This window comes from Sylvia atricapilla, chromosome 2 (genome assembly GCF_009819655.1).
Source record: "Sylvia atricapilla isolate bSylAtr1 chromosome 2, bSylAtr1.pri, whole genome shotgun sequence".
NCBI lineage: Eukaryota > Metazoa > Chordata > Aves > Passeriformes > Sylviidae > Sylvia > Sylvia atricapilla.
The window spans coordinates 28,611,328-28,636,723 of NC_089141.1; the positions used below are offsets into that span (position 1 = coordinate 28,611,328).

Here is a 25,396-nt window from a genome sequence, read left to right on the forward strand (position 1 = left end):
TAGGTGGCAAATGTGCTCATAAATGTTGCTTTATGCATCAAAGTGCCGCTTCAGGCTCGCCTGCATGCACAGTGCTACGACATGAAAACCTGCTCTGTGCCTGATGCTTTCACATGCCAGGTGGTGTGTGTAGAGAAACAGGGCATGGGGGCCAGGTTCTCAAGGGTGTTGAGGCACTCAACTCACATCCGCCAGAATCTAAATTGACAAAGAGCCTTAGGTTCCTGTGTCAAATTCTTCATCTGCTTAGAGCAACTCTCTAGCTGCTTCCAAAGGTCTCCTAGGTCCTGGTGTTGCTGAACTGCTGAAATCTGCTTTTTTTTTTTGTACCTCAGTGCCACTCTCAAGCTGAACACCCTTCTGCTAGTTAGTTTCTGTTGGGTGGTTCTTAGAACAGGAGGCTGCAATTGGTATCTTCTCTAGGTCCTTCCAAAGGGACATTTATGTTCTCCCACAGCTTCCAGATTTCTTTTTCATCTTTCTGGGATCACAGTGAGCCTGATGGTCTCTGCCATAACTTCCCCCTGTCATAGAGGTTCCTGCACTGTGAGGTAGGATTGGTTTCACTTGAGCTATCTCTGGGCAAGCTTGACATCCTACTGAGCAGTGCTGCTCCTCTCCTACCATATCCTGGGCTGTTGTATTCACCATGCTCTTAGATAGGCCAAGGAATGGAGACTGGGACAAATACCATTGCCAATCAGAATATTTTATTACAAAGAGATGCTAAAATATGTAAAATATGAGATGCTAATCTGAAGAAAACATTTCTTTCTAGATGGAGGCAGAACTTGCACAAAAGTTGTCTTCTTGTGATCAGAATTCTGTCATCTGTTGATGATTCAGTTCAATTGCTGAAAAAGGTGAGGATCAAAGAAATTTATTCAGGATTTTCCTTCTGGATAGTGGAAAGACCAAAGCAAGTAAAATCTACAGAAAAAACAGCAGCACATTATTCTCTGAGATTAGGATTTCTTAAGGGGAATCTATGGCCCAGAACATATTTCAAGCATTTACCTTTACACAAATCTTCCACTGGAATATGCAATACATTTCAAAACAAGACGGATGATGAAAGTCAACAATTGCACAGTATCTCCTTTGTCAGGAAAAAGGCTTTATCTGCAGTTTCTAATCCACATTGAACCCAGTTCTTTTTGACGTGTGGGCCAGAATGGGTCATTCTGATCTACAGCAATATGGGATTTGCTTATTCCTCATTTTTCTACATGTTTTACATTGTGCTCCCAGAAAAAAACAAAACAAAACAAAACAACTCTCTTATCCTTTTCTTGTTCTACAAGTGTTTGCCTGATACTGTCTGAATCATTACCTCTTCTGGCACACATCTGATTTCAGTTGGAAGACGGGGAGCAGGGTGTGTTGTACTCTGAAAGGGCATATTCATCTGGAAAGAAGAAAGGAAGAAGATAGTTGTATGAGAGTGAGAAATCATTCTGACCCCAGTCTATCTGCACCTGTCATCAACATGCTACAAAACAGAAGACACTTGCTAAATTTTGTGGTAGACTCCCAATTGTCAAGGCACCAAGTTGTAGGGCCGCATAGTCAGAGACGAGTGCACTCTGACCACGTTTGTCAGGACACATCCTTGCTGTCACCACGCAAGATGTGGATCAGCTGGCAGAAAATGCACTCTGACTGCTGCTGCAGCTCCTTATCTGCTAGGATGCAGTTGAAGAAAGGTGGTCAGGTACTTATTTTTCTAGTTCTAGTTACCTAAACTCCTCTTTTGTTAAGTGGGACTGTCATTTCTACTTAAATATTCAAATTCCATTAAGGAAGATATGTTTGCTGCAGCCTACTATGACAATATTAAGTAAAAACATTAGCTAATGCAGTTCAGGGAAGTCAGGAACGCTGCTGTCTTTGAGTTACTGATTTTAACCATCATGTCCAAACTGTGGAAACAAAGTGGAAAGAGTCTTTTTATATTTGTTTGGTAAGACAGAAACTCTCATGTGTCACTTTCTTATCTGCTTTATGTTGAAATGAAGCAAGAAATGTAAACACAGGATGGCAGGAACAGTTTATGCTCTGCAAAACCTTTGCAGTCTAGTAATCAAAGCCAGCAGAATTGCTAAGTGGGTCTCCCCTTGTCTCTCCTTTGTCACAGGTGTTACCGAGGCCAGTTGGGTCACTTACGTGTTTCATAGTAATCATATATATGTACAGGCACTGGTTTGATGTCTGAGACAGGCAGGCTTTGCTCCACAGGGAAGGAGAAGCTGATTTCCTTCTGGGAGACCTGGAAATGGCAAAACAAGCAGATGCATCAGAACTTTTCATAACTATCCCTGAGGCTAAGGCTGAACAGATTCATTTCTGAATCAGACTGTGTGACAATGTGCCATTCTACAGTTCCCTCCAGTTTGTAGACTTGATGTCAAATCAGATAATTGTTTAAAAGCTATTGCTAAATATGTTTTGTTGCTAAAATTGAGTGCTCTTTTATTTCTTCCTGCCTATTTCCACTGCCAATTGCCCCAACCTTTTTCCCCCTTAGTGTGGTTTTCAGGATATCAGCATTCATCCTGCAAACAAAAATTCCTGTTAGTTTCTTTCCTTGCTTTCTCCTAATTAAAATTACCTTCAGTACTCCTAAGAATCTTCTCCCTAATTTTCTCCCTTTATTACTTTGATTGCAATATCTCCATTACCCCCTGTGATGTAGGATTGAGTGAAGTACCTTTACATCTTTAAGGCATGGATATCGTTAATATGCTGTTAATAAGATTTTTTTCTTTTATCTGGGAGCCTGTTTGAAACTTCCAGTTTAACAAAACTGAAAGGAAACCTCCCAAACTTACCTTCTGAAGGTAGAAGAGTATGTGGTTGTTCTTGATGTCTACACGGTCCACAACAGAATTCTCATACCGAAGCTTTAAATAAGGCAAAATACAGCAATGTCAGCACGGGAGACTTGCCGAGGAGACTTACATGTTCCACAGCAAAATGCATTTAAAGTGGCTGCCATGCTCCTTTAATCCCACCCCGCCATCTAGTCGCCAAAAAAAAGAAATGCAAGCTGAGTGTTTTTATAACCTGATGCGTGCGGAGCAGAGTGGTAAACAGTTCAACCAGTCAGCTTTGATACTTGTGACTTTCACCATCTACCTAAAAATTCTCTCATTTCAAAGGGAATTTAGAATTAATTTCTGCAGCTCAATTTGACTCACTTTCTCATCTACTGTATGTTTTAAATAAAAGTTTAAAAACATTTAGAAAAGAATGTGGACAAAATTATTTTTCTATCAAACCATACAAACCTAAAATATTCCAAACTTTAAAGAACAGCTGTTTTTCCCAAATGTATATGAAGAGGAGTAGGATGCCAAACAGAATTGCATCTCAACGGAAAAAAATCTTCCAAAGAAAATTTATCTATCGTATACAGTTTTAGCCAAAAAAAATCAGTCCTGAATGCTGAATGATTATAAATACACAAAGGTACGAGCAGACTCTACAAAGAATTTCATTCTTCTTTTTTATCTACTTGAAAATTATAACTCATGGGTTGAAGGCAACTAATCTATTGTGAACCTAAATTGTATTAGGAACCTAAACGAGGTGCTTATTGGTGTTTTCTCCAGAATTGTCATCATCATAACCAAATTTCTGGATAGCAAAGGTGGAGGATCAATGACCTCCTTTTTTTGGTTGTTTGTTAAACTGTACTGTAGAGGAAGAAATAACCCTTGCCAAAGGGAAAATAATGCAAAATTCCAAGTAAAGCAATTTAACAATGGCAGAAGTATTTCTCACACAGATTCTGTTAGGCTGTGTGATTACAGACTCGTACACACAGACACTAAGGAGCACAGAGAAACCCCAGGAACATGAGCAGAGCCACTGGGCCACTCTGACCCCGTTCACCTTGGGGCTGCCACAAGGCAGTGACCAGCCCATTGTCAGTGTGAGACCCACCAGGTGGGTCAACAGCAGAATATCCCCAGATTACCTTGCAGACTGAAGGGGACCGCTGCCTACAGACCATGGGGTTGAGTATGGGATGCTGGGACTTAAGAAGTGGTTATTACAGGGTTTTTAGGTGAAGAACAAGAAGTAACAGAGAGAGGGATAAAATCCAGTTGGAAGGAAAAAGGTGGAAAATTACTATTTTCCAGGGAGAAAGGCTCTCTATTCTGTGTGAATATGTCTGTAGGGAGAGCAAGTCACTGAAGAGAGGATCAGAGACCACAGGGACAGTGTGCCTGGAGTGCCAGCATCCTGAGTCACCAGACTTCAGGACTGTAGTGGCAAGAGTATGTATGTCAGCATGTGGTCACTAGTGATGAACTGAAATAGCAGCCACCTACTGAGTCAGGCCTAAACCTAAACGTTGGAGGCACCAGAGGATCCAAGACAGCTACCAAAGGGACCAGGGTGTCTGAGCCTATTTCTGGAGAAACAATGAAGTCTTGGAGGTAGACATTGGTCTGGAGCACGTAGTGGAGACTTACTTGCATGTCTCTGTGTGTGTGTGTCTGTTTGACACCACTGTGAAACCAGGGGACCCCAGCTCATCTGCTGCATGTTTAGGAGTGCTTATAGAGGCCCTCACCATGCATACCTGTGGGTGATGGGAACCTCACTTTCCAGGCACTGAAGTGGAGCTCAGGCCTTGAAGGAGGTACATGTCCAGGTGCCAGCAACTCAACAGATCGAGGGTCCAGAGGCAGCTGCTGGGCAAACTGAGTGCCTGAGGCCAGCTACCATAAGGAGCCACATTGTGTATTTGCATATATATGTGTGCTTGTGTATAATTATGCATTTATTTATTTCTCTTTTCTGCAAATGAGATTTTCATCTGATCAGGCAGAAAAGGGAATGGGATAAGGCCAGTTGTGCTGTCTGTGTTTGTGGAAGTGCTGTCTTTCCTGCTGACTGATCTGTGTGGCACGTATATTATATACATATGGATATATATATATGTGTAGTGTTCATGTCTGCTTTTTGGGAATATACACTGAACTTTGCTGTTGGTTGGACCTGAGGATATGAAGTCTTAGTGCTCCTGGCCTACTGGATTTGGCAACTCTTAATAGATCTGTGTTCAATGCATAAACAGCTACAAATATGAAACACAGAGTATGTGAGAGAAGGCTGTGCCCAGGGACTTTGCAGCATTCCCATGGGCTCAAATTTCCTGGTTACAGACTATGTTTATCAACTTCCTATGTTTTTAGGCTTTATCATTCACCTTGGACGAATTTTTTACCTTTTTCAGGGAAGATTCTTCAGGAACAAATCCTGAGAGCATTTGCACATCAATAATAGCCATGTTGGAGACATTGCGGTTTCCTGTGTAACTAAAATGAGAAAAGTTCTGTTAGTCTGGTCTGAAAATGGAAAGGACACCAGTGAATGACTGGCTCCCAGTAATCCTGTTTTTCTTCCTACAGCTGCAGAGCAGCACTTAACTGCCTGTATTTAGATCCTTTCTTGGATGCTTTACCAAGCTGTGAATGCAAGGGGGTAGGTCAGTAAAAGGAAGTTACCTGGCAGAGAGGACAAGGTCAAACTTTGGTGGATAGTTGCCTGTGCAAGACACGTTTGCTGTCCTTACAGACAGAGAGAATCCTGCAGCTTTTTTTGGCAAATGGATGTTGTATCTCAGGGTGGTCTGAAAGAGATAGAAAGTGTGAGATGGTCACAGTGTTAAAGGAGAACATGACATATGGAGAGGAATAAAGCATGGAAAGCCTCCTGCTTAGTTCCCAGAGGGTGGTGCTGAGTTCCCAGCTTGCTTACCTGCAGATAGACACAGCCACTGCCATTCACCTCCACACTGTAACTCCCTGGGATAGTGGGTAAGGACGCCTGCTGCAGTAAGAAGCGGTTCTTGTCATTCACCTGGAAAATCTTACTGGGGGTCTCCATGAAGTGGACTTCCACTGTATTAAGACTGTTTTTGGAGAAGGTGAGATATCCATACTGGGCTAAAGCTTGGAGAGCAACCACAGTGTCCTGAAAAGAATAACAGGATCCCAAATTAAATACCCAGGTGTAAGATGACATATGAGATTAGTGCAGCTCCTATTTCACTGATGCTTTGTCAGTACTCATAAATGCAGGGGAACTTTGAAAAGAGCCAAGGAGACAAGACACAACTTCTAGCAGAACTCATCCTGGTAGACAAAAAGCTGTCCCTGAGCCACCAGTGTGCTCTGGTGACCAGTAAGCCTATCTGTGGTGCATTAGGAAGGCTTTGTCAGCAGGTGGAGGGAGTTGATCCTGCCTCTCTACTCAGCCCTAGGGAGATCTATCTGGAGTGTTGTGACCAGTCTGGGCTCCTCAGTACAGCAGAGACACGGAGCTCCTGGAGCAGGTCCAGAGGAGCATCATGACAAGACTTATTAAGGGAGTGGATCATCTCTTACAAGGAAAGGCTGACACAACTGGATCTGTTCAGCCTTGAGAAGAGAGAGCTGAGAGGGGATCTCACAAATATCTGAAGGGAAGGTGTCCAGAGGATGGCTCCAGGCTCTTCTTGATGGTGCTAATCAATAGAAGAAGAGGGAATGGGCAGAAATGGATGCACAGGAAGTTCCACCTGAACATGAGGAAGAGATTCCTCACTGTGTGGGTGACCGTGCACCAGAACAGGCTGCCGAGAGAGGTTGTGGTGTCTCCCTCACTGGAGATGTTCAAGAACTGTCTGGACGCAACCTTGTGCCGTGTATTCTAGGATGATCCTGCTTGAGCAGGGAGATTGGACCAAATGACCCCCTGTGGTCCCTTGCAGCCTGATCCATTCTGAATTCTGTGATTCTGGAGCAATGGATTTTAATTATCACCGAAGACCTGGGATAATGTGTCAGCAGTGACTGCTGTCTATGGCTAATTTGGAACTCAGGTAAATTCTCATTGCTTAAAACCAAATTATGTGTAAAGCTGTGAAGATCATGGGGTGCCTTTGACAAGGCAACCCATGCAAGCAACAGTTATCCAGTATTATTCAAATCCTTATGCAATCAGAAGGATTTGTCAGTTTTTCAAGATTCAGCTTGCAGACTGTACTGCTGCAAGACACTTTCTTTTTACCACACTCAGTTGTTACCTGGGTGGAGGAAAAGCCACCATATGGGTTCTGTTGTTTAATAAGCCAGTACACAATGCGGGAAATATAAGATAAGTCTTCTGGAGTGTGTTTGGTTCTGTTGAGCAGAGCCAGGAGCACATAGCTGGTCGTTTCGATCTCAGCAGAAGGGGCACGGGAATAGAAGTCAGAGAAACGTTCTGCTGGTGGCTTGTTTTCTCTCTGCCAGTAAACAGATCCACCTGAAAACAGAGAAGTAGAGTGTAAAAAGCATGGGAAAAAAAAAAGTTTTTTCAGATCTTGGTGTCCTGAACTGGGTAAGTTTTACTTCTGACCTGGAAAAGAAAACAGGAAGGGATGGAAAGAGAATTAATAAAAGCAGGCTATATAAGACAAAGAGGGATTGAAATGAAGGCAATGTAGTAGAAGGATGCTAAGCCATTTGCAAACAGGAGCACATGACATTGCCAAGGAGAGTGGGTTTGTTCAGCATTACAAGAGGAAATTAATTGGAAAATTAGGTACAATCTTTCAATACCTTGGGCTGAGACATGCAGGGGACTCTCTCTCCCCCTAAATTATCTCAAAATTTCATAGATCAAGCCACAGCTCCAACTTTTGTGAAGCCAAAAGAGACAGACAGAAAAGCTCTTGGAGATAAATTCAGTAGCACAGCAGACATGAAATGGGAAGGAAGATCATTCATGGCAAAGCTGTGCATCAGGACAGCTCACATGACACAACAGGCCATTCCAGCAGCTGCACTGCCTCTACTGTGGCCATGCTGCACTTACCAGCCCTGACAGCTGCCCCATCCAGCTGCTCGAGGAAGAACTGGCGTCTGTCCTCTCTGCCAGCTAAGCCATAAACATAGGCAAGGAGGGCCTGGTTATACAGGTTGTGGACCCCACTGTTAAAAGCAGTCTCCAAACAGTTCATGCCACTCCGAACGACAGGATGCTGGTAATGCAAAACACAGTAGAGTATCAGGTACTTGGATTTGTGTCTTCACACAATACTTTTTAAATACTTCCATCATTGCTTAAGCTGCAATCTCTGACTCTTCATGCTAGAAATGTACATGATCCATGGCATATTCAAGGGCCTACAGAGTATATTCTGTAAAAAAATGCCCTTCCGGTCATGCTGCCTCCTTTCTGCATTTATTTGGAGGTAGTATGGCCAGAATAAGAGAGCACTGTTTCTTTTCCTGACTCATGAGATGACCCTACTCAAGTGAAACCTTTGTCCTTCAGTTGCTTTAACAACAAAATGTGGATCATTTTTACAGAACTATGTAAAGTATATTGAGACCTCATGACTAAGCAGGCTCTCTCAAGTGGAAATTGCTCATTTGTTAGCTATAACTACCAAGGTAACTCTTCAGACATTTTAGCCTTATCGACTATCTCTGTGAACTCTTCTTCATCTCAGACATCACCAGCACACTACTGATCATGTCATGTCTCTGCAGCTTCACTTAAACATGTGGCACCAGGTTTTGGAGCATCTCATGAAGACACTGGAAACTAAATTTATGTTGCTGTAGGACTATTTAATTCTGCACAATGTTTTCATCCTGTTGGTCTCATGTACCTTGATGATGGCCCATACCCCATGTCTGAGGGATGTTCAGAAAATCAGCATACTAGAACATGTTTGTCAGATTTGGAACAATTCTTCTCCTCCCCATTACATAAAGAACAAAGTCAGCATAAAAACAAGGTTACAAGGATATGCAGGAAATACATTACAGAGAACAGACCTTGGCTCTCATTTCCCAGTGTCTAGTACTACAAGCAGCAGCTCATTGTTTCCTTCCATTATTAAGATTTCCATAGGGAAATGGAAACACAACTTGGAACTAAATGCACAAAGTGAGTTTGTAGTCTGAGGATTTGGATAGGTTGAATTTTGGACTGGACAAATTCAGAGAAAATTCCAAAGTGGACTCTGGATGGAGTGGGCAAATTCAGTCTGGATTTTGCACCTACTTAGACTACTATTGCCTAAAACATCTGGATTCCTCAGGGGTGAATCTGTTGGCACTGGGTATGTAACTGATTTGTAACACTCATTAAATGCTTGCAGGGACTGCAGGGTTCTGAAAACGACTGTCTACAGTCAACTACTGTCCTACAATCAGTATTGGAGTTCCTCATTTTAAAGGAGCAGTGATATGAGGACTGTGACTTGTGCAGCTTGACAAACAGCTGACTGAGCTAACAGCACCAAACACCTACTGCACCAGAGTGTCCAGCCTCCAGCAACGATGCCACGACATAGGCTGTGAGGGAGTATTCAGCTTCTTCTCCACCCTGATGAAAAACAAGCAAAGAACAGGTTAGGACAAATGTCCTAGAAAGAAACAATGTATGAACTTATTCATGGTTATGTATCTGTTAGATTTGAGATCAGCAGTAATTTCTGTCTCCCTATGTGCACAGGAACACGAAAGATCAAGTTTGCACAGGATAAAACCAAAGTAATTGCACCTTCTTGACTTTCGTATGTGTGTAATAAAGCAGACAATAGCTTGTGGCTGAGCACACAATGCAGTGGTAGAAAACAAAACCCAAGACTTGTAACTCAGAAAGGTCTACTTGTTTTTACCTCATCATCAAGAGAACACATAAGAATTATGCCCTGCGTGATAGGGGAGACATGAGATAACAGTACCAGGAAGAGTAAGGGTGTGGTGTAGAGTAAGCTTGTGACTTATCCAAATAAATCCAGATGGCAGGACTGGAAGATTGCAGCTACACTTATCTCAGTTACCTTCAAAGCATTGTTGAAATGTGATCCAGCAGTTTCAAAGCAGCCGTCTGACTTCTGCTTGCTCGCCAGCCAGATCAGAGTTTGAGACTGGACGTTGTCATCGATGTAGATGTAGCGCTTGGCTTGCTCCAGTGACTTGTACACAAAGGCAGTGAGCCTGCAGGTGATCCAGAAACAGAAAGCAGGTATGGTATGAACCAGACCAAAGACATTTACCAGTGCATAGGATGTACATAGAAAATTACATAAAAATAACTTCATAATGTTTGAGGTAAAAGAAGAAAGTGTTTTCTAAATTTTAAATAAATAATCATTTACATGACACTAAAAATTGACCTGATATGTATGTCTCCATTACTGTGCTGAAACCATTATTTTAGAGCAGTGGTAAAGTACAGACACAGCTTGATGACTGATGTTAGCAATTCCTAGTCTTAGTTAATTGAATTATGAAACAAACCAGGTTAGAAGAGACCTTTGGAAGCCTGTTCAACCACCTGCTTAAACTACGGCCAAGTTCAGAGCTGTATCAGGCTGCTCAGTCTTTTGTCCAGTCTCTAGGGATAGAGATATCCACATACTCTCTGGGTATTTGTCTCAGTGCTACAACCTCCTCCTGGGAAGACTTTTATTCCTTCTACCCACCTGGAGTTGTCTCTGTAGCAACTTGAGTAAGGACAAACTCTTGTCCTTACTCTATGCAGCTCCAACAAGAGTATGACTCTGTATTTCCACAGTCGCCATCTAGGCTGCAGAAAAGTTTACCCAGGTCTCCCATTAGCTTCTTCTTCTACAGGCTAAACAAATCCAGATCCTTCAGTTTCCTGTTGAACATTATGTTCAACATCCTGTTGAACACCAGCTCCCAACGATCATAGCGTCCTTTCGTACCGTCCTCTTTGCAGTTATTAATTTCTCCTTTACTAGGAGATTCAAATTAGTTGAACTGTATTCATTTAGTCTATTAAAAATAAGAATCACTGAATACTTGGTCATTTTTCAAAGCCTAAAGATCCTACTCTAGGGAAATGGAAAGTGTCATCACTTACCATACACTCCCTTCTCTATCTCGTAACCCAAAGGAGCTGTAGGATCCATCCCGGTGTTTATATGATAGCTGTTTCTGGTAGCCTGAAAACAGAACAAATATGACACATTTTCTAAACACAGAAAAGGATTATTTCTGCTGTTTTTTCAACTGAAGCAGTAAGACTTTTGGATGTAGTATCAGTTAATATATCAGTATCTGGTGAATAATGCCAACCACTCTGAATTCCAGCTGCTTTTGCTCCTGGAAGAATGACATGCTGCTTTTGGAGTGCTCTCATTACCTGCTACTCTGCAGTTATTGTGGTACTGGAATTCCGAGATCAGTGCTCACCATGTAGAGCTGAAGAGTTCAAGGCAAACAATCACAATACTAAATCACAGAATCTCAGCTTATTCTGAGTTGGAAGAGACCAACAGTGGTCAATTCCACCGCCTAACCATGCAAAGAACCCCAAAAATCACACCATCTGCCTGACAGCATTGTCCAAAAGCTGCTTAAACTCTGTCAGGCTTGGTCCTGTGACCATTACCCTGGGGAAGAAGATGGAAGTATCTGAAAACCTCTTACCTGTGGATAAATAGCCAGTACCCCTGACTCTAATCTCTTCAGTCAGCTGCCCAGTCTTATTCAGATAATCCAGGGTGTAGATGTTGGGTGTGAACAAGGCCATGTTCTGTTCTCCACAGCCATAAGGCATATGGAGGAGGTTATCTAAGTTCCGCAGGGCTGTACCCAAAATGTCTCCTGAAGAGTGAAAAATGTGTGAAGTCAGCTCAAGTTCAGACAGGTTTTTATTACACAGCATTATACATTGGTCTATACTTTCTTATTATGAACCCAAGGGCAATGACTCATATAGAGTAATCATAGTAACCAAAGACACATCTTAGAAGAAAAGTGCTGAACTGTTCCCATTTTTCATTTCTTATCTGGAAACTGAGAATCTGAGAGAAAAAAATGAGCACCAATACTGGCTGGCATGGCTTCTGAGAAACAGCTATGAATCCTTGGAAGGGTTAGATTTCCCTGCCCTTTACAACCTGCTTCCTGTTTTTGCACGTACATGTGAAAATGTTGTGTGGGTTACGATGCTGACAGGCTGCAGAGGCTGTAATTGCACAGCACCCAAACCAACTGTGTTTAGAAAACAATCTGAGTTCAGAACCTCAAAAAATTTTCACTGAAGAGAACCCTCAAATCTTATAATAATGACTTTCAGATTAATAGAGTCAACTGGGACCTGAAACTTTTATTCTGTGGGAACTTACTGACTTACAAATTATTTTCATTATGCAAAATGGTAGATTTGAAATTATGCAATCAACAAAGTTCTGAAGATTTCTTTCCAAGAAATTAAGGTAATTTTTTTCAAAGAAGTCTGTCTTATGCTGCTTTTCATCTGAATTGGCTGTTTTACTGCACTGAATTGGATATGTTAAGGCAGTATAATCTGAAATGCAATATAAATGGAAATTATTGGACCGTTTTGTCCTCACTTGATAATTGTGAATTGTGAGCAAATTTTGCCTCTCACTGCCATTTTCCAAAGTAGAAATCTTACCTCCTAAAATCAGGAATAATTACTTCAACTTCACATAAGGTTTGTGTGTGTATACATGATGGCACTTGGTACAGCACAAGAGAAATACCATTTTGCATTTAGTCTAAGTATTAAACTTACCAATGACAGAAAAATAAGCTCTGGCTGATCCCTGCACTAGGTTTCTTGGCAAGCTGAGAGACACTTGTTCAGAAATCTTTTTGCCTGATGAGAAAATATGAAAAGAAGAATTGTTACAATTATGGTTTTTTTTTAATAAAAGTCTTGGCTGCTATAGTCTTCAGTCTGGGTAAGGAAAATACCACAGAGACTTGTCCAATGACCCAAAATTATCTGAAAATCCTGAATTTTAGCCTAGCACCCTGACCTGCATCCTAGTCACCCTAGGACACCCTGAATATCTCTTTCCTCCTCTGGAAGGGTCTCTGGTTTTGAAGGACAAGATCTACAAGACAGTGAATTATTTCCCCCTTACTCCCTGGAATGAATGAATGAATGAAGGAAGGAAGGAATGAATTTGCCTTACCTTTTGCACAGATGAGGGAGCTCTGAGTCAACTCCTTTTTAATACCTTCAGGCTGTTTGATTGCAGTGAAGTGAGAGAAAGAAAAATGCAGATCACCATGAGACCATGACATTTAGCAGTGTAAGACAGTATGAGAATATGGCTATCTAGACCATGCACTTCTCATACCCAGTCCTACCCTAGCTCCACTAGAACACCTCTTGATGCATGGCTTCCTCTATTACCAGTCCTTTCCAGAGCACCTTCCTACTCAAAGAGCAGTTTAAAAATAGGTATGTCTAGCCTCTGAGAGGGACTCTGTCCAATTAATCCTATTTAGCTGTTGCTTTATGATGCTCAAGATTAACCCTTTTCCTTTCATAGCTTCCCTCCTCCCTCCTCTCTAGTATTTGAGTCACATTCTAAAGGTGCTTAAAAGTAAGGTATGGAATCTTTTCCCTTCTGGCAACATTGGCTGTCAGGACACATGATCATGGTCCCAAGGAGGAGACAGTGGGAGAAGAACAGTGGATACTGTGACCACCACAACTCTCACTCTTATTCTGATATGGAGAAGCCTACTGTGCACAAGTAGTGTACTTCCTCCTCACTGTACCACAATCCCTCAATCTCTCCCTCCCTCCCTTCTTCCTAATTGTTTCTAACCCTCAGCCACAGGAATTCCAGTTTCCATGAGGCAGAGAGCATCTGCAGATTTCCTACTGTACCTCAACAAGTAGGGTTTGAAACAAAGTGTCGCTGTAAATGGTCTCCTCTTCTGGAAATGTGATGTTTCCAGTACCTCTGGTGTTCACTTTGGCCTCAGCAGTAATCATAAATTTCACTTCACCTGGAAAGCCACCCAACAGCCCAAGAAAATGAAGTTATCTTCAATGTCTACAGCTACCCCTAGTTTTGACTGCCTCTTCGAGGCTGATGAACTGCTGAGAAATGTGTTTCCTCTAAAGACAGCTCAGTAAAACCAAATTTCACCAAGATTCTATATCTGTTAATGGAAAGGAGTGGTTGCCTGGGGCCCTGGTATGAGGAATGAAAGAGGCATCATTCTGGCAAGAAAATGGACATTCAGTACCAATTTCCACCGCTTCTTAGCCTTGTACTGAATTTTCTCTGGCCTAGGGCAGTGTTGCAATAATTTAATTACAGGTCTTCTGCCTATATTTATACTTCAACTTTTGGAGCACTTACACATGCAAGTAATTACAGCTGCTTTTAAAAAAAGACAACGCGGACATGAAGGCAGTGCAGATTAACAGCTATAAAACTGGGAAGGAACAGTGTCTTTATTGCCCATTGAGAATCCAGTCCAAAATTATGAACAAAATTATTAGTAATTAATGGAGCTGTCCAGAAATGCCTACTTGGGATTTATTGATGCTGCCCTAAAAGGTGAGAGTAGAAAGATGAAATCAAAGTGGTAAAAAGACAAACTTACCCAGTTTTTGGGGGCTAACAGCCCAAATAAATGTTTTTCTTTCATTGGCACACACCGTCGCTGTGTTGCCCCCTGATGAAAGGATCTCTGCCTCATAGTCGCTTGACTGTGCCAGTGTGGCACTGATCTGAGACAAGGGAAGAAGGAGCAAGATTACAAATGAAAGAGAATGGCCTCAAAATCAGAGAAAAGGAGGCTGCTGAATTACTCAGTATTTATTGTATTTTGCACAGCACTGTACCCACACCCTCTCCTGAGGTTCCTCCTTCAAGAGCAAAAAGATCTCTGGGAAACAAGTAAATCACATAGGAAGTGAAAGGGAACTTGGTATACCTGCACACACTTGTTGAGGTAGTTGAAGACATTGGCTATTAAATTAAACTTTTCCCCTCGAGTGATAGAGTATGGCCGGGTGAGGTCCACAAAGAATGGTTGGAATGCTTTCAGGGAAGCAGGTGGGGAAATGCCAAAGCCAACATCATCATGCACACAGAAAGCGCTGGCTTTCCATTCTGTGATGGTGTCAGGAATGGTGTAAGAGACATCAACCTCTCCTCTGGAGCTGAAGGGAATAAAAAACACAGAATGAGAAATGATCTTTGGAATTTTTAAAGACAAGTTATTGAATAGGCTTTCTGCTTGAGTTAGAACTTCTGTTTTCATCTCACTTTCTACAAGATACTTTTCCATATATTAAGAAAGGTTATAATGTTGAAATAAAGAGAAAGGTGCTGGTTAAACTACAAGTTTAAGCACTCAAACATTCAACTTTTTAGATTTAGAAGTACCAGTTGCTGAAAAACCAGAATGCCCAACCGCACAGATTAGAATCAATAAACTTAGAGTAATGTTCTAGAACAACTTCTGAAGGCATGGTTAAGTTGGAAATATTCTCACTGTAGATACTATGACAGCCTGAAAGAAAATAAAATAAACTGAGTTTCTGCTGCTGAATTAAAAATTGGATGAAAAATAAAAAGCTCCTTCTCTCTCCTTAAAATACTTTTATTTCACTCTTAGCCCCTATTTATTTCTTCCCATCAGAAAGACAGGAAACAGGGCATGGAATATTTGTCTGCAATTGTCATTGATCAAGATGGGAAAAGTAGACCCACATCTACAAAGCAAATATATGTTCCATGGTTCCTTCCCAGAGTCCATTTTAGCTGAATGAATCAACTAAAAAAGGAAGAATGAAGTGAAAATAAACATACTTACTCAGTGTTAACCAGTTCCCAAATCCAGGTCTCGGGGAAGTATTTCCGAACACTGCTGAAACCACCAGCACTCCCACCAAGAATCCGTAACTCATCTAGAAGTGAGGGTACGATTAAAGGATAGTGTTAGAGACATCATGTGAGAAGAATCTGAACTTCTGCCAGATATGCTTCACCACCACAAATGAACACTAAGTATCACGTTTGAGCATTTTTTTTTATTTCCCATTCCCCCATATAACAGGGAAAATTCCAAGAGATAGGGGACTATGCGAAGAAACAATTTCTAATCTATTCTCTTTTCCCATGGGAAAATACTGGAGATATTAGCAATTTTACAAGACATTTCACTTCATTTCATACTCAAAGTTCTTGTCGTTGAGTTAGAAAATTCTGTTACCCATCCTCTACAGCCAGCTCTCTCTGATTTGCAAATGGGCACCAGCAGCCAGTATTGTCATCAAAGCTTGTAAATGCTTTACAATGACTTAGACTCACAGAATCGTTGAAAAAAAAATCTAGGTCGGGAGCAACCCCTGTAATTGTCTAGTCCAACTTCCTGAAGTAGGACTAACTTCAAAGTCAGTGGTCTTTTGTATTATTGCACTTATTTTATTTTACCTTTCTCCCCTTTTCTTCTCATTAAATTGTAATTCTGACTTGGAACCTCTCACTTGTTTTATTTTCAAATCACTACACTTGTCTTTTCTATATGCATCTGCACCTGAAACAAAATTGATTCTACTGCAGGGACTGCCAGAAGGAGATTATAGGATGTAAACTGGGACTCACAGGTATATTTCCCTAACCCCTGCCCCCCACCACACACACACAATATACTGGCTGTTATTTTATACAAGTATCAGTTTTAAAGGCCAGGTAGAATGCGACTGGAGATACAAAATGAACTTTTTTTACCTGAGGCGTTGAGATCGGCACCATAATAGTGAGGAGGGTGATTTTCCATATCTGATCTCTCTTCATTGCACAGAACTGGCTTCCGTAGCACAGAGTTGGTGAACACTTTCAGACCCATATCCTAAATGTGAAAAAATCCATCAAATCACACAGGGCATTCACTAGCTGCCAGTGCATATCACTAATTATTATTCCTCATCTCTCCCCTCTCTCATCCCACTTTTTCAGCCTCGAATGCCTCAGCTCCACCTCACCAAGCTGTGTGTATTTCTTATGGAGCAGTGACACCTTGTGTTCTGCAAATAGCAGTGATGGTGAGTGCGATGTTGGCCTCATGTCTTAGGGCACAGGGCCAGTGGGCAGTGGAGTGCAGTGTATTAGGGACCAAGTGGCCTGTATCACAGACACAGATCTTTACAAGAAATGCCTGGAGTCATGAGCCAAGGCCATGGTGCTGCTTTGGAAATGTCTACTGAACCATGGGCAGCAACCCAGTGACTTTCTAGCAGTGATTTTCAGACCTCCTAAATAAGTGATGAGGAAAAAAGGCAGAAATTGGGTGATCAGAGGCTTTAGGCAGCTTCAGGCATCAGCTGCTTTCTCTCAGCAGTAAGAACCTGAGAAAGCTGAATGCTAATGCAGATGAATTCTTCTGGAATCCCTACCACTTAAAGAGCCTCCCACACAGACCACATACCCTGAAAATCCTGTAGACATCTCCATCGCGACTGACATTCACAGGTTCAAAGTATAAGCCATCAGAAAATATGGTTTTGGATGGGATACACCGCTGGGGCGTGTTATCTTCCAGGTTGAGCCCATTGTAGTAATAGCCATATAAATCACCCTGCCCAAGCTGGTAGTATACCTGGAGGTGAGAATGATTAGTGTAAGCACAAGGAAGGTCTCAGGAAGATGCAAAATCACAGATATTCAAAGCTTATGGTCGTCCCTGAGCAATCTTGTAGACTTTGTTGGGCTTAACTAGTGATGCCAAACTAGAGATGAATAAGCAATTTGGACGGAACTGTACCCTCCTCTGTCTGAGCTGCAATGGTTTTGTGGTGAACTTGAACAGAAAGCATGGAGATACACTCCATGTATCACACAGCTGTCATCTACAGCTTTTGTTCTGTGCCCAAGGCCTATGTGAGCTGTAAAAATGCAATTTCGACATAATCACTCCACAGTGAGGAAATATGCTCTCAAGGGTTTACATAAGGCATATTGATGGGATATATGTTACACTGCCATGCTTCCCAAAAGCAATGTTGCACTATCAGTTTCTGTCTTCAAAGTGTACAACTGCTTAGACCTTCCTTTAACCACAGATGTCTGTTTCCAAAGGAAAAATAAAAATACCGTCAGCAGCAGAGACACCACGGGTGGGAACTGGGCTGTTCCTAGCTCAAAAGAACACAGGGCTGGGGATGTGGCTTACACTCTCGGCAGATAACTCTTGCCCAGACCGAAGGAGGACGCTCTGAATTGCTCGGAGGGCACAGTGGGAGTTGGCTGCAGCTTCCAGGTGGAGTCCAACTTTAGAGCCCGGGAAACCCTGCTCCTCAGAGAACTTCAGCTGGACCTGGAAATTAGCAGACGCAAGACAACCCCATTGAAATTAAGTGAATCGGACTGGCGCAGGGATCTGAATCTCCCCTTTCTTCGGCACTCGCTATTCTCTGTCGGACAAAGCTCCTACCGCTAGATGTCTCTTCTGGATACGTTTGTAAAAATTCACATAACCCCCCGCCCCAGCCTCCCTTCTCTCTCCACTGTGCCGGGACTTTTGTCTGAGCCTGACCATAATGTGCCAATTCCAGGGACGTCTTCTCATGACCCCACACATACCTGCACCTTTTCTATTCGTAAATGCCATTCCCAGTGCAGGGCTCTTGATTAGATAATATCCTGACCATTTTTCAGCAAACCTTGATATATCCCTTAATAAGAAAGCAAAGGTTTCCACCTTGTTTTTGAAGCATATGTCACTGTGTATCCTGGAGCTGTCAGCCACTAACTCTCCATGAGGATGCACTGTGTAGACCAGCAATCTGGCACTGGGGGCAAGCTTCTCGGTGACAGTCAGTGTGATGGAGAATGTACCTCTGGAAGCTGTGGAAGGAAGATGGATCAGGGAAGGACAAGCTAGCAAAAGAGCTTAGACAAACCTCAGCTTCGGTGGAAGGACCATGTATTTATTCATAACCTGCATGCACCTTTAAAACCCAGGGAATTGGATATTGGAGGATTCATCTCTCAGAGGCTGAGGAACAGCTCCCATCAGTAAGATAGCAGATACAAATTGGAGGATGCTCAGACCAGGGTGCTTTACAGAGAGAGGTCTATGCTGGGAAGAAGTTAAACATGGAAATCTGTACACAATTGCCATGAGAAGAGCATAACGTTGCCTTTGGGTCTCAAAACTAGAACCTCCTACACCAGAGGAGACAGAGCAGTATCCTGAGTTAAAGGAGAGTTCTCTTAACACTAAGGAATATGAAATTCTTCTCTACATGGATGTAAACTACAAGTGCATGGACAGGGAATTAAGCTTATGACCAAAGATGGTAAATATGAAACAAGTCCTATATATGGAGAGAGGCTTACTTAAGCCACCTCCTGAAGCCTGCAAATAGATCAGATTCTGCAAGGAAAGTTATTTTAACAATGAAAGAATGAAGGTCAGGATTACTGTCATTTGTGGCTATTTGGAGACTTCTGAAAGGGCAATGAATTTCAAGAGTTGACTGCTAAATATCCCTTTCAAATGGGACAACTATTATTCCAAACTTTAAAACGTTTTATTATTCTAGTTGGTGAAGACTAGGATGTCACACAATAACTGTGAGACCATAAATACTCCTTGGCATTATAAAATGATATAATAAAACAGATGAACGTTCCATTCCATGTGTTTGATCATGACAAAATGTCTTTGTATTAACAAGATAAAATTGATTATAATATGGCTAGATACTGCAGCAAAATAAAATGATCCTGTGAGCAGTAACGGGTCATGGGCTTTAGGAACTAGTGCCTGATTTAGCCACAGTTCTTTGCTTTCATCACTTGCAAAACTTACTATGCTCTGAAGTACGAGTAGTATTATGGTGTGGAACTTACCACCAGAAATGCTGACTTGCTTCTTGCCACTGAGAGTAATTTTTCCTTGTGTCATCACCTGGGCATAGAAAAATCTCATGAAAGGAGATCAAAAGCACCTTCTCCCTTCCACCATGAAATCATTGATTTTGAGTATTGTTCTGAGAAGCCTTGAAGGCCATCAGGTTGAACCATGATCCATAACCACTGTCAGATTGAGAGATTTCTGCCTTATGGAATACTTGAGAGAAGGTGAAAAAAAGGTGTTTTAGGAGTAACATCAGGACTTACTACATAGTAGAAGTTTGTGTGTGTGGCATTGCTGTAACCTTCTCTGTTCAGGACATAGTGAACATTGATGGTTCTCTGCTGGCCACAGCTGAGCTCCTCTGTCACTGGCTCAATTTTCAGAAAGCTGTTGGTCCGTGAGTAGAAACGCCGGATGAGGAATGAGTCTTTGGGCTCATTATCAACCCCCCAGATAAAGTCTTCACATTCATCTGGTGCCTGTTTGACCTATGGCACAGAAAACCATACATGTGGAATTAACAGTATGGAAAAAAAGAAAATGCAAGGCAGATGAGAGGCAAAGGCATCTTTTCTGTAAAATATTCTGTTGGGAAACTGATTTTGTGAGGCTGTTAAAGCCATGAGCAAGAACTGGTGTGAAAAGTTTGTTTCTCACCAATGCAGAGTGAGTGGCTTTCTGGACACAATTGGGCATCCAAATGCCTGTGGCACATTGCAATAGGGAGGTTATTTCAGTTTTTTTCCAGGCTTGGGACCAGTTGCATAAACTGCTGGGATTTACACTGAATTAGAATGGCATTGTTTGAAATTAGAATGGCATTTTTTCTCATCTCTTTCCATCACACCAGGACAAAGGCATGACAATTTTAGAAGACCATGTGATGATAACAGGCATGAGTTTGTGCCAGCACAAATGCAGGGAAGCAGTCAGCAGCAGTGAAAGTTGCTGGCATGCACCAAGGCTAGATGGGGAAGGCAGTGCTGTCTCTGAGGAAGTTCCTCTCACACACAGAATAGAGAGAAGGAAGATGAATGTAGAAAGAGTTTCAAAAGAGGAGGGAAAAGCAGGGAGGGACTGAAGATCACTACAACCCAAAACCACAGCTGGAGTGCAGTGTGCCTCTTCTCAGGCACTGGTGCTCGCTCATATGAGTTTCACAGAGTTTGCAGGTATTCCTTCCAAACCCTCTCTCCCATGAAGTATTCATTAATGAATTAGACTGCAGCCTGTGTTTACTTACTGTCAGCGTAAAACTGGGATCGAAGAAGTTGGATGTGTCAATGGAAAAAGTAGCAGTGCCATTTTTGTCGGTGGTATAGTTGGCCAGATAATCTCCATTGAGCTCCAGCAGGACAGGGCTGTTGGCAATGGGCTCACCATCCACACCTGTCACAGTGACCTGAACACAACGAATACCCAAGGGATTCACAAAAATACCCAAACAACAACAACAAAAGAAAATCTCTGTTCACTAGAGAATGCTCACTTAAGCACTGAGGGATGTTGCAGGGAGTAGAAATCAAGGGTGAAATGTACCGAAGAGGCAAATGCTCCTCAGTATTTTGAGGGAGAGGGAGTTCTATGACAGGAAAATTCCCATCAGTGGGAAATTCCCATCAGTGCAGAATAAATTATGTGTCACAAAGGGAGGAGAAATATTCATTGAAGAACATTGATTAACACACCCAAAACAACCAGATGCCTTTATGGCCACAGGCAATCTGTAAAGCTCAGTAGCACCTTTCAACTCCTACACATCTGTGCACACCCACAGTCTCCACTGCCTCTCAGGATGACACTGCACAGGTCATTGCCCTTTTTGTGCCTGGTTTATCCTGCATGTGTAGATTGCTAAGAAGTAGGAATGTGCTCCAACATCTATACTGATACAAGTAAACATCTCTGGGATTGCGTGATGCAACACAGGGTGAAGTCTACCTTTACTTTAGGCGTAACCATTCCTGAAGAATTTTCTTGAAGACTCCTCTTACCCACTCATATGACCTTCTACTTACTCACTTTTTAGGCATCCTCTGACTATGGCAGAAAAGAGACCCTGACTAGCCAGGTGTGATACAATATGCAGCATTATCATGGGAAACAGACAGCACATTCAGGCGACAGCCATAAATGGGACAACAAGGAGATCATCATGCTGGACCTGAGGGAATTTGGGTCTAAATGTATCCTCTCATGTACCTACCTCACCATGATAAGGAATTCCTCTCTTGTAATAGGAATCCATATTCCTGAACATCACTCGGTCGTTTTCTCGGTTGACTGAAACATAGTCATAGGCCTTCATCTGGATACCTGTGAGACACACCCAGTACAAAGGAGAGGAAACAGAAATCAAACACAGGCAGAAAGCTGTTCCTTTTGAAAAGCTGTATGGAGTGGTGATGCTCTGGAGGGAGAGCTACACAAAGAAACCATAATTGCTGCCTGTTTGCCACACAGACATTGATCCAGGGGATTCCTCTCAGGAAGATCCATGAATTAGCTTTAATCAGTAACTCCCAACATCCCCTTGGTGTTACCTGTCCCATTTTCAGTGACGGTGCTTTCTACTTTGAGGCTGGCATACATCATGGCATAGCTGCGGTACAGCTGGAATTTTTTGATGGGGATGACGGTGTTGAGGCAGCCATCCTTTCCCAGCTGAAATAGTAGCACAAAGGGGAAACCCCGTTTTTCTCAAGGTTTGCAAAATTGCTCCTCATTATGTATTAGTGAGTCTCTGAAGACATCCCTGCCTACCTTACCTTTCTTGCTCCCCTGCTCCCATCCCAGATGACTGTTTCAATATAATTTACTCTAGCACCTGGAAACTTCTCTCTTTATCCCCTCTAACCTTCTCTATGCTCATGCTCCTTCTTAAACCCATCATGCATGACCCTTGTGCCCTGTGACCACCTTGAGTCTGAGCTAGTGGACAAATGAATCATTCGTTAATATTAAGTGTTCTCAAAGACTCTCAGCAGAGATCTGCTGATTAGATTTGGTAAGAGCAGAGCCCCAGTGTTTCAGAAATTATTACAAATTTGCAGTTTCATAAGCTTCCCTCCTTCCTACTGATTCTTTCTGAGGGAAAAAACCAATCTTTCAGTGAGGTTTTTCACACTGTCTGTGAGATAGTGACAAAAACCATACCACTGAGATTGTCTCTCTGGTGCTCCCTTGGAAATTAATGAGGCCACTGAATACTATGCTACATGTTGGGTAGTAAAACTGACAGGGAAGAAAGGACTTGTTATGTATCATACCAGTCCAGTGACAGCTTCACAGGTTTTTTTTCCAGTTTTGTTTACACAGTGGACTATAAAATCTCTGTTGACACACATTAATTTGGGCATTCCCTTGCACTGGCTGGCCATAAGTATACCTAGAGGAAGAAACATGAGAATTCAATCATATGGATTTAACATGAGACCTGCAGAAGTTGTAGAGCAATGCAGACTCTAAATCCCTCCACAGGCTCTAAATCCCTCTGCAGTACCCAGAGCACAGACAGAAGAGCAGCTGGGAATCAGCCAGCCCTAGTAGAATTCCCTTCTACTATTTTTAGGCTGTTTCTGCCATTTTGTTGGAAAACCCCTGCTTCACCATGGTTTTGGTGCAGTCAGTCTTTAAGGTCTGAAGTTGGAAAGCGGTGCTGGACTCAGGATATCATTCCCTGCAGCTTTTTCTCATGAATACCTTACACAAGGCAGAACATATTTCAGAAGGACCCTATTCACCCTTTTAACTCCTGGCACGCTGCATTTGGGCAGCATCACAGCCAGCAATTTTAATGATAGACTCTCATTTTATGTAATAATAAAACACAGCAGCTAGCAAGTAGGAAGTGCTTGGTTTGGACACAAACTCTACCAGTATTAATTCTGCTATGTAGAAGGAGAATATAATGAAAATCACTGAAGGAATGAAAAGCTGAAGGAATTACCCTAAGCCACATTCTGAATCAACAGCAGGATCTCTGCTTCCCAGCACAGCACACCATCCAATGCCTGTACCATTTGATGTGCACAATTGTGTTGTCTTCAGCTCTGATACTTACGAAGCACAAACCTTCACCCTGACTTCTTCATCAAAGAAAGAAATCGTCTTTGGCCCAGTGGTTGTCACTTCAAATTTTGGCAGCACTGAGAATGTAATGTGAATATGACTGATCAGCAATTGCAATTGCACACCATACACAGGAGGGTGTGTGTGTGTGTAAGACAGCAAAAAAACCCCAAAAAAACCAAAAAACCCACAAAAAACAAACAAACAAACAAACAAAAGGGCAAAAAACCCAACAACAACAACAAAACAAACAAACAAACAAAAACAAAAAACAAAACAAAACAAAAAAAAGCCAGTTGGCAAAGATATTTTCACCAACAAGAGAGTGGAAATGGATAAAAGAAAAACCTAACTAAGAACTGGCTGTAATATATTACAAAAGAAAAAAAATAACCTTCAGTGGTAAGATGAGTAACTTCTTTAAAATTAAATAATAATCCTACTAATAACTATAACAGTCACAGCAAAACCCATGATAAATCACTTTAATCTCTTTCCTTAAAGAAAAATGAGTAATGCCAATGTCTCAAACTGGTTAAACCCTGGAGAACAAAAATTATTATGCAATCCAATTGCAGTGAAGGAGAAGGACAACAGATTGAGTGAAATAATAACATGAAATAGATTACTCTCTTCAACTTATCTTTTATTCCAGACCACCAGCAATAATGACAACATAGCTGGGAAAGGCCTGTTTCTCCTGCAACAGTCCACCCAGCTCTCTCCACGTCTTTCTTTTCCAGGCATGATGCAGAGAATTCAAAGGATTTAAACTCCGCACTAGTAGCTTTCATCTGACTTAGGCAGAGCCTCACTGCTAGCACAGGGTAGTTTGTGAGCCTTTGCTTACCATATTCCTCCACTCTGAAGGACTGGTACTCTTTTTCACCTGACTTGGTCTCCACAGTAATTTGGTAGGACCCCAGAATAGGCTCTAGGATTAGTGGAAAGGAGAGCTGGACAATTCCACGCTTTGATGTCACATCCAGCCACTGGAAGATCTTGTTTTGTTCTGGATCCTGGAAGAAAGAGTTGCAGCAAAACCTTTATCACCATTTCTTGCCTTCTTTCAAGGCTTCTCTCCTGACATATTGGTGAAATGTGTCACTGGCTCAGAGTGCTTTGGGGCTGATGACGTGTGCTTGCTTTCCATCTCCACTTGTGGATTTAACAAACCTTGGTTTATGTTTAACTAGGAATTAGCTACACTGACAGATGGGCTCAGATCATTCAGAAACAGTTCCTGATTGAGACACAGGTTGCGTCCGGGACACAGGTGCCTATCTATGACACTCAGCATAAATCTTTCTGACTCAACTGCCTTTGTAAAGCAGGAGTGTTATGCTGGCCTGTCTCAGAAAGTGCTTGGAGATGTAGTGATGTGAAATGTGGTAGAAGGTGATTCATTGTTGGCCTCTCCCCATGAGAAAGTGGCATTTCAGAAAGTCACTATTCTGATGCCTGTGTGTATGAGAATGGGGCTGTTTCACCAGCTATCTGCTGTAGTCCTCCCAAGGTAAGCCTGGACAGAACTCTTCTGTTTGAACTCCAGTGAAAGGCAGAGCAGCAACCCCACGCCATCTCTGACTAATGGCTCCAGTTCTGCTGATTTCTGCTGATGCTTGAGAGAGGATATTGCCATT

General features: G+C 42.1%; 1 protein-coding gene across 1 annotated transcript in view; it reads right to left on the minus strand.

Moving 5' to 3' along the window:
* Positions 1 to 696: 696 nt before the first annotated feature.
* Positions 697 to 25,396, minus strand: part of LOC136373310 (ovostatin-like) — a 28,888-nt gene continuing 4,188 nt past the window's right edge. The window contains 32 exon segments of the mRNA XM_066338207.1: positions 697 to 854; positions 1,334 to 1,408; positions 2,167 to 2,269; positions 2,832 to 2,903; positions 5,243 to 5,333; positions 5,523 to 5,647; positions 5,776 to 5,991; positions 7,085 to 7,305; positions 7,858 to 8,023; positions 9,307 to 9,381; positions 9,842 to 9,998; positions 10,891 to 10,972; positions 11,460 to 11,636; positions 12,574 to 12,657; positions 12,980 to 13,031; positions 13,687 to 13,808; positions 14,415 to 14,541; positions 14,748 to 14,976; positions 15,633 to 15,726; positions 16,550 to 16,670; positions 17,247 to 17,417; positions 17,991 to 18,134; positions 18,519 to 18,664; positions 19,676 to 19,733; positions 19,946 to 20,170; positions 20,926 to 21,084; positions 21,889 to 21,998; positions 22,226 to 22,346; positions 22,952 to 22,972; positions 22,974 to 23,070; positions 23,746 to 23,830; positions 24,604 to 24,772. Of these exon segments, the coding sequence (XP_066194304.1) occupies positions 1,356 to 1,408; positions 2,167 to 2,269; positions 2,832 to 2,903; positions 5,243 to 5,333; positions 5,523 to 5,647; positions 5,776 to 5,991; positions 7,085 to 7,305; positions 7,858 to 8,023; positions 9,307 to 9,381; positions 9,842 to 9,998; positions 10,891 to 10,972; positions 11,460 to 11,636; positions 12,574 to 12,657; positions 12,980 to 13,031; positions 13,687 to 13,808; positions 14,415 to 14,541; positions 14,748 to 14,976; positions 15,633 to 15,726; positions 16,550 to 16,670; positions 17,247 to 17,417; positions 17,991 to 18,134; positions 18,519 to 18,664; positions 19,676 to 19,733; positions 19,946 to 20,170; positions 20,926 to 21,084; positions 21,889 to 21,998; positions 22,226 to 22,346; positions 22,952 to 22,972; positions 22,974 to 23,070; positions 23,746 to 23,830; positions 24,604 to 24,772 (3,873 nt within the window). The 3' untranslated portion in view covers positions 697 to 854; positions 1,334 to 1,355.